Source organism: Grammomys surdaster, unplaced genomic scaffold (assembly GCF_004785775.1).
Source record: "Grammomys surdaster isolate TR1022 unplaced genomic scaffold, NIH_TR_1.0 243, whole genome shotgun sequence".
Taxonomy (NCBI): Eukaryota; Metazoa; Chordata; class Mammalia; order Rodentia; family Muridae; genus Grammomys; species Grammomys surdaster.
Window position 1 is genome coordinate 4,559,065 of NW_021604688.1, and position 16,901 is coordinate 4,575,965.

At 41.9% G+C, this 16,901-nt stretch overlaps 1 protein-coding gene across 3 annotated transcripts in view; it reads left to right on the top strand.

Moving 5' to 3' along the window:
* Positions 1–16,901, top strand: part of Mapre2 (microtubule associated protein RP/EB family member 2) — a 135,750-nt gene that overhangs the window by 93,854 nt on the left and 24,995 nt on the right. For all 3 annotated transcript variants that reach the window (XM_028774843.1, XM_028774842.1, XM_028774844.1), the window contains 2 exons: positions 2,560–2,705; positions 6,563–6,776. In XM_028774843.1, the coding sequence (XP_028630676.1) occupies positions 2,560–2,705; positions 6,563–6,776 (360 nt within the window). The remainder of the gene's footprint in view (positions 1–2,559; positions 2,706–6,562; positions 6,777–16,901) is intronic.

The following is a 16,901-nucleotide window of genomic DNA, read 5'->3' on the forward strand; positions in this document are numbered from 1 at the left end:
GAGGTGGTGTCAAGACCTGGCTGACATCAGTTGGCAGTTTGGAACAAGCATTACAGAAAGAATCTTGGCAAACTTATAGAGAAAAGAATTTCTAGGGAACACGTTGGGTGGCTTGGCATCCTTGGAAAGCCGAGCGAGGTCAGAGCTGAAGGAACCTCCTTGTGCCTGAGGAAGAGGGTAAATGGACTGGCATACTCCATTCTGCACTTCATGATGCTCTAGGCATACTACTGCCACAGGGGTAAACCCCCTGTCTCTGCATTTCTCTCACTCCCTCCATTTGATGGGGACAGAAATGTGCACAGCAGAAGGCCCCGGGTCGTGGGCCTTCAGTATGTTAGTGTGAAGGCAGGAAAAGGAGGCTCATCTACATTCTACTTCTTGGGTATGAGGCAGGGAGGGCCCTGTAGCATCTCCCCAGTAAGAAGGTGCCCAAATGCAGAGGAGTCAAAAAATGACAGATTCCCACTAACATTTGGAATGACTAAAATTAGAACCATACTTTCTATCACAAACCAAAATAAATTCCACATGGATCCAGGATTTGAATGTAAAACTGGAGATCATAAAAACACTTACAGAAACCGTGCATGAATATTTATGGGATGTTGGTTGAGGGAAGTTGCTAAGCATGATGTAAATACAAGAATGCCATTAAAACGCTTGATAGCAAATATTGAGTGACCCAGAAAATGGCCCTGGGTGTGGTAGAGTGCTTGCATAGCCCATACAGGCCTTGGGTTTGATTCCGAGCACCACAGAAACGAAAGTATATGGAAAAATAGATATGATTGCATTTTAAAACCATTATCACATTTTAGTAAAAATAAATAAATATATAATCCTACCTCTGAAAAAATCAGAATGGCCTATGTCTGAGTCCAAGCACGGGTTTGTTACTGCTTGGTGGTGGTTATTAGAGATGGCGGCAAGGTTTTCTAACTTTCCACATTGTCCTGATCCCCTCCCACCCTCTAAAATTATTGCTCATTTTTAAATTTGGAAAGGATTTGGATGGTTGGGTGAGTATATGTAGCGTCTGGGTCTCCAGAGGCAAATTTAGTGCTAACCTCCAGCAAACTGAGGATAACTTTACAGACCTGGATCAGAGTCACTGCTTCCCACACCCACCTGTGTGCTTACACCGCAGGGTTGGACTGTGCTCCATCTGGTGGCACTTTTAAAAGGAGGATTAGCTAATCGAACCCCTCTCCCGCAAGCCTGATGTTGCCTCTTACCTCCCCAGCATGGTGTTTCCAGTTTGAATTTGCTATGCCTTCCTTGTCTTGTTTTTAAGAGAAGCCATCTGCTTCAGAAGAACTGCTTAATTCATGGCATTGCCGTCTAAGGGAAAGCCAGATGCCTGTTTCATTTTTTCACTGAATTACCTGCAAAGAACAAGCCACCCCAGAATCTCTGGTTCCACAACCTTTAGATTTCTAGTGTTTTGTTTCTTCTTCTCTGGAACTCCATCTCAGCTGAGGGTTTGCTATAAGACACAATGGTGCCTTAGCCAAAAGGGAGTCTCTGTCTGGGAAGACAAGGCCTCCAGAATCCTTGATGGTAAATATGAGGGAGGACCTTCATGGTCCAGAAAGACTAATCAATAGTATGTCAGAGAAATAGAGCAAGCTACCTATAGACAACAGAGAAAGGAAAATGTTTAAGTGCCATACCACTTGATCCCACTCTTGGCACACAATTGTTCTTCCTATGAGATGGGGGACTTGTGTCAGTTTCTTGTGTTAAATGTCCTTAGTCTTCACCATTCAGATAAGAGCCAAGTAAATGCAGTCTTGCCAGGGGTTTTTTCTAGCTGAGATTGGCATGTTTTAATAGTTCTTCTTCATGTTTAAAAGTAAAAACCTTCTTGCTAAATAGTCCCTCTCCTTGGGGGTCCCATTGAACATTTCTGCACACTTTCCTCTCAGTTGTAAACAGCATGACTCTGAACATCTGCAGTTTCAGGAGATCCCTAGCTTCATCCTGTCTGCTCATGAGGGAGGCCTGTTGCTCTTGGACAGGAATGGGGTTGGCATGCAGCTGCTTCTGGTATTAGAAGACTTAGTGATACAGTTTCCAGCCAAGTTACTTTGCAAGATGACCATAAAACAGCATGAGCATATGTATTTGGGCCGCACATCCCCTAAGAGCCTGTGTACCGCCCTCATGGTTATATGTTCTGTGCTTTTTCTTCTTAAGTTGGCTTTGATGACAGGGAGCAGGACACTAGCTAGAGAGAAGAACAAGGGTGTGTCCCTTTCCTCTGACAGACATAGCAGGAATTGTTCTTAACACAGTTGCTTTGGCATCCATGGAGGATTCCACATGTGGGTCATGGGAACTGAAGACATGGCGGCTGGCATAGGAGTGACTGGTGCTGTACTGTTGAGACATGGTCCCTTCCCTCTGGTACCCAACCCCTGCTGTCCAGAGGGTGTAATGGTAAAAGGAACATGTATGCAGGAGGCTGTGCTCTGTATCACGGTGCCTGTACTCATGACTGCCGTCACATCTGAGTACAGCCAGGCTTCTCAGTCCCTCATTGCTTCTTTCTAGGAGCGGCCTATTGCCAGTTCATGGACATGCTCTTCCCAGGCTGTATTAGTTTGAAGAAAGTAAAATTCCAAGCAAAGTTGGAGCATGAGTATATTCACAACTTTAAACTTCTTCAAGCGTCCTTTAAACGGATGAATGTTGATAAGGTAAGAGATTTGTTAATAATATCCCTATCATGTACTCTTTAAAATTGCCTTTAATATTTCATTATTTTTGAATTGTGTATATGTGCCTTCATATGTGAGTCTGTTTGTGTAAGTGCAGTGCCTGCAAAGCCCTTAAGAGGGTGTGGGATTCCCGAGGAGTCAGAGTTACACGTGACTGAGAGCCATCCAATGTGGGTGCAGGGAACTGAGCTCCAACCCTCTGAAAGAGCACTACAGATACCCTTAAATACTTTGTAGTCAAAATGAAAATGTCAAAGACCACATCCGTGAGGGATATACTTAGGATATACTTAGATAACTCCCCTTGGCCGGGGGAGGGGGGGGTGTAACTGCACATACATAAACAACAGCTCTTGTGCATGTGAGGTTTTTGTTTTAAGAAGTCCTTAATCCTGCAGCCATTAGACAAACCTCTTAGCAGGAGTCTTAAATGTTTTAGCCTGTTGTTAGCTTCTCAGTGTTACAAATGAGAAGCTTTTATGTTTACCAGATGCCTCTGGAGTTCTTTGGGTATTTTGTTCCTTTGGAAAAACAGCTTGTTAACAGGGGAACCCAACGTGGGTATGAAAAGACTGAAGCAAGTAATTTACATTTTCTAACTGTCTAAAGAAGTTCCTCTGTAGAAGAGGACTAGGACCCTCCTTCCTTGTGGTTAAGGTACCAGAAGACGCAGACAACAGTGGCCAGTATAGTGTGTCCCTTAGACCCAGCCTTTATGAATGTTGCTTTTCTCCTTCAGATTATAATTTTGCCCTAGAGTGACATAGATGGAAATCTTTTGTTCCCACTTCCTATGGGGCTAAGAACCACTGGTCTCTCCAGGAGTGCTGGCTGCTATCCAGATGTTCACTTACTAATGTGTGTTCATTATTTAGGGTTTCTCTCTCGTAATGAGTATGACTGGCTGTATCTCTTAGCATGAATTAGCATAACAAGGCATGAATTGTAAACAAGGGGAAAGAGATAAACCAGCAGAGAGGAAACATAACTCTTTGAAGAACACATATTAATAAAAGGAATAAATAGGCTACAAGATAAATAAAACAGATACTAGGTTATAAGAGATGAAGGCTGAAGGAAAGTTTAATAATTCAATTCAATACACTGCTTTCCTAAGTAAGAAGCATTCTTACCAGAATGTTGAGAAAATCTGGCTTCTTCTCAGAATTTGTATTGTATATTTTATGCTCTTAGCCAGCCAGGGTGGTTCCAACTGCTCTTAAGTCTGAGGCAGGAGGATTGCTCAGGCCTAAGAGTTTGAGAGCATCCTGGACAATACATACAAGGCCACTATTTCAAATCAAAAAGAAAAGAAACAGAAAATATGTTTCTCTGAAAAATCTTAACTTTTATTCTTTTCCCCTTTGTCTAATTTCCAGAGAGCCATTTCCCAGCACCCGCAGCTGTGCGAGCTCTCCTTATGTTCAGGAAACACCTTTTTTCTTTCCCTTTTAAAACCACTCTTGTACATTCGAAAGGAGAAACACCAGTCTGTAGGTTTCTAGCTGGAACTTGCTGTAAATCAAATCAGAGAGCTTTGTGCGTCCTTCTATTAGTGGACACTCAGGGACTGGAAGAGCTAAGAGTGTTGAAAAACAGGTTTGCAGTGGGAAGACACTGGTGTCAGCCCCACCAGCCAGGATGCTAGCACAGGACTGTCAAATCCCTAGAGAGACACAGTATCATGTGCTTATCATGTCTGCTAGAGGAATTGGTTGAAGTTTCCAAACCAGGAATATAAAATTAGGCCGAGAAGTATGAGCCATTGCGTCCACCATCATGTAAAGTTCCCACACAGAGGCAGCTGATTGCTTCAGTTGTTCATGATGGACATTGTGCTACAAGTCACTTCCCAGTTACCAGTTAGTCTTTTCTAAAGCAAGCAGGCATCAACTGTAATGAAATTCACAAGGAAGTCAGGGAACTGTGAATGGGCCAGGAATCCTTCCAGCAAGAGCTCAAGGGAAGTGAGAGGGGGGAACACAGCAGCACTAGGACCAGGTGCAACTTGATGAAAAATGTCCCTTCCAGAAACTTCTTTATCTTGTTCTGCACTTCTGTTGGTTTCTATTGCAGCTGCACTTAAACAAATATTTTTGGAAAATATATTACTGATGACTTAGCTGACCATTATAATATAGCCTGGGTGTTTCTATGAGTGGTACCCATACTTGGAGGTAACCAACAGCTATCTAATTAAGACGCTCTCCACAATAGGAAAATCATACCTGATACAGGAAACCCAGCTAACTACCCAGAGCTAGTAAACTCGTGGATCAGGGAGGGGATCCCACAGACCGTTTTCTGTTCTCTTTTAAAGTGGCCCTAGTGGCATTTATGACCATCAATAGCATATGGTTTCCAAGGTGGCAAGGACTTCCTGCAGGGTTAGTGTCTTCTGTTTCCATCCATACTGTCCTGCGAAGCTTTGCTTCCTGTGCACTGGGCTTCTGTCAGAATCACACACACGCACATTTGCATCTTAGTTCATCACTCTCTCATAGTTCCCATATAATCGCCAGCCAGTGTCAGAGGAAGTAAAATCCAATAACTCTTCAATGTGGGAAGCGTGGTACCATTCCAGTTCCTTTAATAAAATAAATAGCGACCCACTGAGTTACAGCTCAGTAACCGAGTCCCTCTTATGCCCTTTGTCTTAATTCCAGAGGTTCCTGTGAAAGTTAGCAGGCAATCCTGGCTGATTCTGGGCTGTAGTGGAAAGCTTACTCTGAGAAGCTGACTTCCTGTCTCTGAAGCTGATCTTTGTATGCTTCCATGACCCTCGTAATGAGCATCTTCCTCTCTGTCTCTGCACTCCCACAAAGCCCCCGCCATGCTCCTGGGTTGCTCATTCATGGGTCTTGTACTGTGTTAGTTGGAATGCTTGTCTATATTTTAATGAGCTCTGTTCCACATATCCCATTAGCATAGTATCTGTTTTTACTGAGCTGCTCCTGGATCGTGTGCCCTATCTGATAGCTATATTCCCTATAAGATTTTATCTCAATACAACTGGGCCAAGAAATAGGAACACACTTCAACTTGGAAACAGAACAACATCTCAGGCCTGGTATTTTGTGGGAAGCTTGCATAACTATATATATCCTATACATGAGATAAGTCCCTCTATTTGTGGTTTGTTGTTTTCTGGTTTTGTTTGTTGGCTTTTTGGAGATGAGATCTTATTATATACCTCAGTTTGCTCTCACACTCATAATCTTGCTGTACTCTCTCAAGTGGACTGCAGGCATATGCTACCACCAGACCTGTCAGGACATTCCGTCTTGACAGCTAAGGATAGTCCTTTTTCAGTTGTTCAGGAAATATTCCGTTTTACAGGATAATTCACTCTGGGGCTTTTTGGTTGTTGGTGATTGTGGTGGGTTTTTGGTTGGTTGGTTGGTTGTTGTTGTTTTGTTGTTGTTGTTGTTGCTGTTGTTGTTTTGCTTTTACCAAGTCTTTAAATAGTTAAAAGTTGTGTTAATTGTTGAATACTACTGAGAAGCCAGGGAAACAATCGGTGGTCAATAATTGCAGGCAATGGGGCTGGAGAAACACTCAGTGGTTAGGAGCATCTGCTACTCTCACAGAGTACCCTGGTTCAGTTCCCAGCCCCACTATCTGATGGCTACAGAGGATCTGATCCAGTGACCTCTTCTGGCCTCAGCAGGCACTGCACACCTGTGGTACACATACATGCACATAAATCAAAATAAATAAAACTTTTAAATTCTTGCTTACAAAAGAATTGCAAGCAAGCATTTCTTAGGATACAAACACATAAAATGCCAAGCTAACCTGACGTTTGTGACTCATGTGGTGACCTGACGTTGCAGGTAATCCCAGTGGAGAAGCTGGTGAAGGGGCGTTTCCAAGACAACCTGGATTTTATTCAGTGGTTTAAGAAATTCTACGATGCTAACTATGATGGGAAGGAATACGATCCTGTCGAAGCCCGACAAGGACAAGATGCAATTCCTCCCCCTGACCCTGGTGAACAGATCTTCAACCTGCCCAAGAAGTCTCACCATGCAAACTCCCCCACAGCAGGTATGTCACGAGGTCATCTGTCCTTCTCATTGGAAACGGCTCCTACTCTCTGGTGCTTCAGTCTGTGCTTGTGACTGACAGTACTTTTGTGCCTTCGGATGGTTTTTCAGTATTGTCTGTTGACCATGCTGATCTTTCTATGACCCATTTGTCATGAGTCTAATCTGGATTTCAGATATTAAAACGGCTCAGCCATACATGGTGTATCTCTGTAGCTGCCTGTTAAGATAATACCCTGAGGAGAGATTTCTTTTTCTCTCTTGATTTTCCTGAAATTTTTTGAGTAGTTTCGATTTAGATCAAAATATTTTAGTGCTTAATTGCCGGCAAAGCAGATTATAATATGAATTGACATAGTGCTAAGTGTGGGTCATTTTATAGAGATGTTCAAAGGAAATCAGTGAGTGGTTTGTATGTTACTGCAGACACTTCATTTATCATGAGTCCTTGTCCTCAAAATTGAAATTATTGAGGATACATACCTAGAACTTTTAGGAATATTTTAACTTTTGTGGATTAAAAAAAAAACCTCTAAAATATCTTAGAAATATCTTTGCCATAAACAACCAACTTTACGAGACATCGTATGTTATTGTGAAGTGAGGTCATTGGTATACACATATACAGACTGGTTGTGTGTTAAACCATTAACAGTGAAACACTCCAAACTTTCTTTCCATCACAAAATCAAAGCCCTCTGTTCAGACCTATGACAATATAGATTTTTTTTAAAATTTTTGCCCATCCTATAGTCAGTGTGGATTAGATATAGTTAATAACAGATATAGGTAGCTTTATTATCATACTTTAGCTTCCTACTTAGAAATCTTTTCCCTCTTTTTGTCTATCCGAATTCATAGCTATATCCCAGGTAATCTGTATCCCTTGGAAATCTGACATCTTCAAAAGATTTTTGACAAAATTTGTTCTAAAAAAAAAATATTGTTAAAGGTGACAAGATCAGTGTGTACACTTGACCAGTCTGTTAGATGAGGTCTTCTTCATGTGGAAGGAGAAGAAAAAGAATACATATCTCTACAAGATATTTGGGAAGTAACTGGATTGGGCTGTGGTAATGGGTGGATCCTGGAGTGAGCAAGCGAGCTGCCAAGTGTGACTTCCTGGCGTGTCTCCCACACTTGAAAGGATGAGGTTATCGTTTAGTAAGTGCTGAACAAGAGCTCGAGCTGAGAAGACACAGTGTTTATTTTAACATACTGAGTTTCAGGTTTCTTTGCAGCACCCAAAAGATGATCTGAATAACCGTTGTGTGTGTGCAAAAGCACACAAGCAAGAGCTACACATTTGTGAGTGTTGCTTAAGCGAAGCTAGAAGTGAATACAGAATGATAAGGGGAGGGTGTCTTCAGGGATTCCTACGAATTACTGAGTAAAGGAGAAGAAACTTCCCTGGAATGCGGAGAAGATGCCAAAATAATTGGAAGAAGCTAAGGAGTGGCTTTCAGGGAAGCAGAGGAAAGAGACAGAGTGACCCATGGTTTCTAACTCCGCTGAGGAGTCTGTAAAGCAAAGCCTGGAGAGATTCTTTGGATTACTCTGGATCGCTCAGGATCGCTCCTGAGACTAGGCCTGGGTTGGGGAATGAGTTAGACATCAATATCCAAGTCCAGATTTGGAATGAGTGAGCCGCGGCACTGAAGAGAACTGAGCTCTGATCTTTGGGAGTCAGAGACATGTGAAGGGAAGAAGCTTTTTTAAAAGGATGAACATAGACAAGAAAATCAAGAGAATGCAAGTTATTAGTAGTGTGTGAAATGGAGAGACCTAGAATATTCTTTCTTCCACAATCATACTGTGACCTTAATTCTTTGGCCTCAGCTCCAGCACTTGCCTTCCAAGCAGAACTGCAGTCTGTTGCCTTGTCCCCATTTTCCAAGAATTCCCTCATCTGTGTTTCACAGAACAAACAGTGGGAAGTTTCTAGAAAAAGGGTCATGAATATTAATTCCAGAAATAAAATGTACAGTGAAACCTGAAAATAGTATGTAGAGAGCTGACTCCTATGGAGTGATTAATAATCTTTCAGAAAACCAGTGCCCTGAGACTCTGGGCCCTGGAGTCTGCATGGCAGTCTCTGAACAAGCCCAGGAAGGGTGTGAAGCACAAGCAAAGGGAGAGGCTGGATGAAGAAAAGCCATGAGGAGACTGGGAAACAAAATGTCATGCAGGTCCAGCTGGACACCTGTCTCACTCAGCATCCTTCAGAGTCTAAGAGGTGGAGTAGAACCAGAGCTGACTCGTGTCCTCCCCGGGGCTGGGATCGGGAGCCCTGTGAAGTGAGAGGAACTTGAACCAGAACCCAAGGCAGGCTGAGCTTTCCTCTTACGTCTGCCTCTGTGGCTGTTACTGCTGGACAGGTTGGCTTTGAAACCAACTGCATTTTTTCTTTAATTCTAATAATAAACCTCAGGATATTTTTCTTCCAAAATTGTAACTCTTCCTTATCTTTCTTTCTTCTTTTTTAAACCTTCTAACACTTCCGCTTTTTCACCCAGAAATAGACCACACTGCCAGCCCTCTCACAGAAGCCACAGAGGAGCTTGTCCTTTTTGATGAAATGCCATGAACCTGAGACAGAAGTCTGTATTTTCCAGAACTCGCCTTCTCGGGTGACAAAACACGGAAACATTGAAATCAACAGTTGATAAATTTGATTTTTTTTTTTTTATGTCCCAGAAGGCAGTAGTTTCTGTTACTGCTCTGGTACCTTGATGGTGTTTACTTTGTTGCTCTTACTCAGGGAGGAATGGTATTTTCAGGAATGCAAATTAATCACCACCCTTTAATCAAGTGTGTCCTGAATATTAGACATTGTGGGGCAGTAAAACTTTACTGGAGAAAAATTACCACAAGATATACATCACATGAGGGACACAGTTTTTAAGAAACACCGTTGGAGAAAGGCTCCTAGAAGTACACAAGGCCCTGACTTTTCTCTAAGTCCTACATTCAGACATTGGGAACAAGGCCAAGGAAATGTAAGTCAAAACGTTTCCCAAAAGTCAGGAGAGGTGCTTAAACCTGTGAGTAGAATCCTTGTGCTGTAGTCAAGGTTTCTAGGGACTTTTTCAGAATCTATTCCTCTTTGACCAAGACATGTATATTATAGGAAATGAGACTATAGTATTGAGATTATCATCCTATTACAGAGACGAACATATCTGTTCCCAGTACCTGATCTATTACAGGATAAGTAGGTACCAAAGCACAGGCAGCAGGAAAGATTTAAGAGTCTTAAGTTGGAAAGTTTATCAGAGTCTGCTAGCCTAGCCTTGTGTTTCAGATCCAGCTGTCCACGGGTCCCACATGTGTGAGTTTGAATGTGATGTAGAAGGTCTCAGGGTTCTCTCAGAATTCTCTATTCAGAACACTGACCCTAATCTCTATAATGAGGTCTTGGTGTATATGGTATGAGTTGTCCTTCACCCAGGACCACAAATGCTAACCCCATCCTTTTTCCAACTATATAAGCCATTACATGTTTCCATGGATACAGACAATCAAAAAGAGATCAAGGTTTCCATATGAAAACAGAATGATAACTAGATATTACTGACTTAGAACCAGATTTTTGATTATTTGTATCCATGGACACATGTAATGGCTTGTCTAGTTGAAAACAGGATGGGATGGTGGCATTTTGGAATACTTGATTAATTTTGCACTGGATGAATCCCTACTTAGTGATATGCCGTGGGCTGATTTAACTTGCATGCCTGGCAGCTTCAAAGCATCTTGCATGAGTGACAAAGGGACCAGATTAGAGTGGGAAAGTGATGTGGAATGTAATGTCCATTTAATAATAATAGAGAGGACCCTGTCTGTGCTAACAAGGAAGGGAATCCTGCTTCAGCATCTGTGCTTCGTGGACCAGAGAAGGTTTCCTGTATAAAGCCGATGCACTCCACACATTTGATGCATTCTTTTTGAGAGCATGCTAGAGTTCTCTGTCATTTCAATGCAGATGAAAGCTTTTCTCCTGTGGCCTCAAAGAAGCATAAAGTATCTTGGTATCTGTGTATAGGTGGACAGCTCACCTTCATTGTAATCAACTTCAGTATAAACAGGTTTCCTATCAGGGTGAATAGCTGCAAAGTAACATCAATTCTGACTGAATTCTGAGGAATTGTGTTGTCACAGTTTTTAACTTGCCACCTGCAGCTGTGCGTTTAACTGCACATGTCACAGTGATAGCTGTCTGTTAGGTGTCTACACCCTCGAGGGAATCGTGATGTTTGTAAGTGTAGTTGCCTGATCCGACCTGCAATTCCATAGCTGTCTGGAGAGATAGGCTGTATGTGTGAAGACTTACAAAACTTAAAAGGAAATTCAGCATTATGGTTTCCATAGCAACAGCAGCTCAGACACACTGTAGATTCACATACACTAATGTATTTAAATCAGACTCCCAAATATAAATATAGTTAGATAGATTCAGAGTTGCTATGGGGATTGAGCTTTCTGCCTCCCTTGGAGACCAGTGAGAAATACTAGTGGTTTCAAAACAGAATGTACCCAGGCAGTGTCAACTGGGTGTCTAAATAATCTTCATTAAATCTCTAAATGTAGATTTTAGTAAATCCTAATAGTATTTTTAAAACACTGTATTGAACATTGGCTATCCCCATTCAGTTGCTCCAAGCTGTTGTCTCGGTTTTCAAATGTGACTGTGTTTCTCCAGCTGTTTGCTGAGCAGTGTACAAGCATTGCTTGAACATCTAAAATCTAGGTAGACATTGTCTCTCACCTTCTCTAGGGAAAGAAAAGCTGCTGTACTTCTTTATGTTTTTAGTTAGCTTTGTTTTTTAAGAAACATAGTGCCAAGTATGGTGATATATGCCTTTAATCCCAGCACTCAAGAGGCAGAGGCAGGCAGATCTCTGTGAATTTAAGGCCAGCCTACTCTAACAGACTGAGCTCCAGGACAGCTGGGGATACAACAGAGATACAATAGTCACAGTGGGAGGAGAGTTTTTTGCCTCATTTTGGTTTTAGTTTTATAGTTCAGAATGTGTCCCTTTTAAAGTACCACATGTATTTGAAAAGAATATAACTCTTCATTTGAACAGTGCTTTGCAAATATGTAAAACAAGGAGTTTGACAGTATGATTCAGATTCCCCTAGTTTAATGAGAGGAGCTTGTCTATCCCAAATAACTGTTACAGAAATAATTTTTAATCTATCTAAGTTGGTTGTGAAATTGTCTGTGCCTCTCTTTAATTACTTCTGGCTTTGATTTCTGTTGTTGAAGAGTCTTTTACTAGTGCATCTATATTTATAATTAAGTCATCCTATCGAATTGAACTTATGATTTTGAAACTACTCTTTGTCTTAAGAATAATTATAAGACAATATAGCCACTACTGCTTTTTTATATCTATGATTTGAATGACTTTTAATGAGGTAAATATCCTTATTTATTAAATACCCACCTATCTGTGTCTTTATAGGTAAAGTGTTCCTTTAACCATCATATAATTGGGCCCTGCCTTTTAACTCACTTTGGTAATCTCGGCCTTTTAGAGTGATTGATTAGCCCGTTTATATTTAGTGTAACTAGTGGTTTTTCTTGACTTCAATCTACCAAATTATTATTAATTTACTGTTTGTTTCTCTCTTACTAAAAAGTTTAGTTTTTATATTTTACCACATTCACTTTCTTCAGTTCTGAACATTTAAGTTCCATACATATTCTTTAAACTGAGGAACTGTTGATATTCCTTATAGTGACAGGCTAAGCAGTAAAACACTGTTTAGCTTTCCTTTCTCTGTAAAGGTCTTTATTGTGTATTCATTCTTAGTGTTTGCACTGATGAAGCACTTCAGCACTTCTAGTTCCTTAAAGATCCTGTGGCCTCTATATGTGTGCATGACTTGGACAGCCTTTCCCCAAGCTCTTCTCCTTAACTATGGTTTTCTGTTTTAACTGTGATGCCTGACCTTTCCTCACTCTCTATGTCAGGAAAGCACCAAAAACATCTGTCAAATAGCAGTGTTGCACTCCACCCCCGCCACCACCATTATATTCCATGGCCAGTACATATTAAGGCACAGCTATATTGCTAAGCTGCATGTGGTTATCCCTTAGCTATGTAAAAAAAATTAAGGAAATTCTCTAATGCTGCAGTTAATTAAACTCCTAAAGGGAACTCCCTACTCTCTATTAGGAAAAGTATCAGAAAGTTTCTTCCCATTGGACATCTATCACATAAGAGATAAATAAGAGATACCACTAACTATTGGGATACTGTCTTCTCAAAACCTAATCAAGCCTGTATTGTTCTACTGATGTGTTTTAGCTGCTATAGTTACATAGAATAAATTCATCTTATAAACAACAGAAATGTATTTCTTGCAAAGAAGAGGACCAGGAAGTTCAAAACCAAGGTGCTAGGAGATTCCGTGTCTGATAAGGACCTGTTTCCCACAAACACTGTTCATAGACAGTGCCTTTCACTGTGTCCAGAGATGAGTCAGAAGGTCTCTTACCTTCTCTTGAGCCTTTTTTCTAAGAATGGTGTGTGCATTCCTTTTGTCCTCATGACTTCCTCTCCTCTGGAAGGCCTCACCTCATAAAACTGTCATATGGGGGGAGGGGTTAAATATATCTTGATGTGGGGATGGGTAACAAGGTTTTACAGCATGGCACCTACCTATAATGGTCACAAAACTACAGCATAGTATATGAGAAGAACTCTACCAGGTCACACTTTCATGACATCTTTGAGTTTAGAATATCAAACATAAGCAAAGAAGCAGGAGGAATTCAGGAATGTCAGATCGGAGCCTCTGGCAGTGTCTGTCCTTATTATCTGGATTTGTTTGATTGCTGGGATGGCATTTTAGATAGATGATATGCATTCAGTTTGTGTTTTTTTAGTTATTTGTTTTCTTGAACCAAAGTCACATGCATAGTTTTCTTTAAAACTAGAGTTTTGGAAATCCTGAAGAACAGAAGCTATATATGCTGTGCTGTATATGTAAATTTTTTGTTGTCCTGAAACTCATAAAATCTCTCACACACCTCCCAAATCAAACTTTTTCATGAACTTTAAGGATTCTTTAAAGCAGAGAAGGAATAGGTCCTATCCATGGGTATCTGTGCAATGTGCAGTAAGCACCACCTGCTGTAAGCCTTCCTTTCAGGTTAGCATCCCTCACAACAGCCTTGACAGGCAGCTGTTAGTATCAGCCTCGTTTTAGCATTTAGCACTCTGAAACCAGAACTTCAGTAACCTGCCCGCGTGAGAGACATGGGATCTGAGGTCTGTCACTGATTCTAGAACCCTTGTTCCTCACTGGACCTCCTCTTGAATTTCACACACACGCAAACACACACACACTGTGTATCAGTAAAATATACCAAATCACATTTCGAGGTTCAGTAAGGAAGATGAAGGCTGTGGGTATTACTATTCCTGCATATTCAGAAATGCAGGAAACGTGAAGTCACTTGTTCCTGAGTGTTTATCTCTGGTGTCCAGATTTTCCCATCCAAATACATCTCTGAACAAATGGTATAAGAGATACTGACATAGCAAATAATAAGCCTCACAAACAAAATTGGCATATATTTCCACCCAAGAGGGCTGATGGTGACCCCTCCTGCAGCCTCGGGACCTCTTATAACCAGCGTGGGTTGTTCCCGCATAGACACTCCCTGTATCTGCTAAATGGGTCTTCCTCTTCATGGGCTACTCTTTGTCTCTGAATACATATAGTAAAGTGAAATTTTGCTTTTCAGCTAACAGCAAACCTCATCAGTTCTCAAAAGGGAATGGCATCACAGTTGCTCTTGGAGTTACTCTTGTAATTCCATAAGCAGGCTATTACATCGTTGCCTGTGAACCCGCTTTTATTATAGGTGTCTTTCTTAATCATTTAGTATGTTGGGCAAAGTAAAAAGCTGGGCTCTGTGTGTGTGTGTGTGTGTGTGTGTGTGTGTGTGTGTGTATTTATGAATATATATTGTGTGTATGCAAATGTTTATGTGTACATGTGTGCAAAATATAAATTTGTATTAAAAATACAAATGTGTATATGTGTGTGTATGTGAATATATATGTTGTGTGCATACAAGTGTGTATGTGAATATGTATTGTATATATGTAGATATATAGTGTCTGCACACATGCATGTGTGCATGTGTATGAAAAAATATATTTGTATGTGTGAATATATAACATATATATATACCTGTGTATGGAGAGAGAGAGAGAGAGAGAGAGAGAGAGAGAGAGAGAGAGAGAATTTGTGTGTGTGTGTGTGTGTGTGTACACTCACACGTGTACACATGTGTCACAGCATGTAAAGAGGCCAGAGGACAATCTTCAGGAGTTCTCACCTCCATCTCGTTGAGGCAGGGTCTCTCACTGGTTCTGCGCAGCCCTCCAGGCCAGCTGACAATGAGCTCCCAGGTTCTTCTCCTGGCATCCCTCTCATTGCAGGAATGAGTGCTGAGATTACAGGAGCATGTGCTGAACCTGGCTCTTTACATGGCTCATCATGGTCAGGGTCATCAGGCTTGTGCAGCCAAGTGCTTTCCCCCACTGAGCCAGTATCCCAGCCTGAAAAGGCAGTGTGTAGCACTTCCTGTGGTCCCTTTGAAGGAACAACCTGAACTACAAGCCAGTTCTGCCTTTAGTCACCGTTTGCCCACAGGCTGACCCAGGAGGCCTGTCTGTCTGCTGAACTTGAGTCGCTGCAGTAGTCATTTTATGTCAAGGAAAAACCAGCACATTTCAAAGTCTATCCAGCTGTTTCCAGTGCCTGCAGTGTACCTCACTGTAACTTAGAAACCAACGCAGCATCTACATAGCAGCCCAGAAAATGCCAGAACAACAAACAGTCCCTGTTTCTTTGGCCCCTTGCATTTTTGTGTCAGCTTTGCTTGAATTATACTCAGTCATGTGGCCCTAAGGTACTACTGAGACATTGTAAGGGATTCTGAGAGTACACGGTGATCCCAACAAGACCCTTATATTTGGAGGAGTTGCTGTCATGGGAGGAAACCGAGGAGAGTGTGCTCACTCCAGGAGAATTTTGAGGAAGCCCACCTGAACTGGCCTTGCAGCCTCTTCAGAGGTTTGCTGGGAAAAGTAAACCTCAGCCAAGACTTAAAGATGGATAGAGGTGAGCCAGATGAGAGGCATGGCCAAGAACATTCCAGACAGAACAGAGTGTCGAGGTCACAAGAGGATGTGTTCAGTTCAGTGCTTCAGTGATGTGCATGTTGTTTTGTTTGGATGTTTTGAGCCATGAGGCTGTAGGGGTAAACAGGTCCCTTGTTACTGCTTTCAGAAATAAATAAATATGCCGAAGTTGGCACCTTAAAACAGCAAAGGTGTTATCTCACAGTGCAGCACAGCTCAGCTGGCTTCTCTGATCTGGAACCCACATGCAGCAACCCAATATCCACTGGGCTAGGATCTCATCAGTGGCTCACCTGAAGAAGGAGTCACATGCTGTCCTTTCTTGGACCTATGAGGCTGAGTCTCTCTGGGTTCTTTCTGTAGGCCACTCTTGCTTGGTTCCTGGAAGTCACTTGCACCACTCCAATGTGGGCCTTTCCAACAAAATGCTTACTCCTCAGCAACTGCTACTTCATGAGCAGGAGGGAAGTCTGCCTGGCGTGTGTGCTAGCAAGAGTCCTCAGCATAGTGACAGAATGGTGAGCGTGTCTTCCCGTCACCTTTGTCAAAGTCTCTCCGTGTTCTAGGAGAAATGTCCTACGAATGTTGTAAACAGCAACAGACAGAGACCACTGGAATGGGTGTCATGTTCAAGACTGTCACAGAGGATTACAGAGCTCATACTTTTATAATGGGGCCTGTTGGGAGCCATTGGAAGGCTAAAGCAGTATTTGCTCTGCCTTATGAGAGCATACACAGAAGGGGCGCGCTCACATATAAGCTTTCAACCTCAATACTAGCTCTAACTGTGGGGGAAATAGATGGGAGTTGCCGTGTGTGCTATGAAGACTTCAGAGAGGTATGGTCAACACAGCTCCATGATTAGTGGGATATGGGAAGTGAAGGGAAAGGCAGTGTTGGGAACTGTTAATGCACTCCCGTGGTTGGCTTGGTAGGTGCTGGTAGAAGCCAGA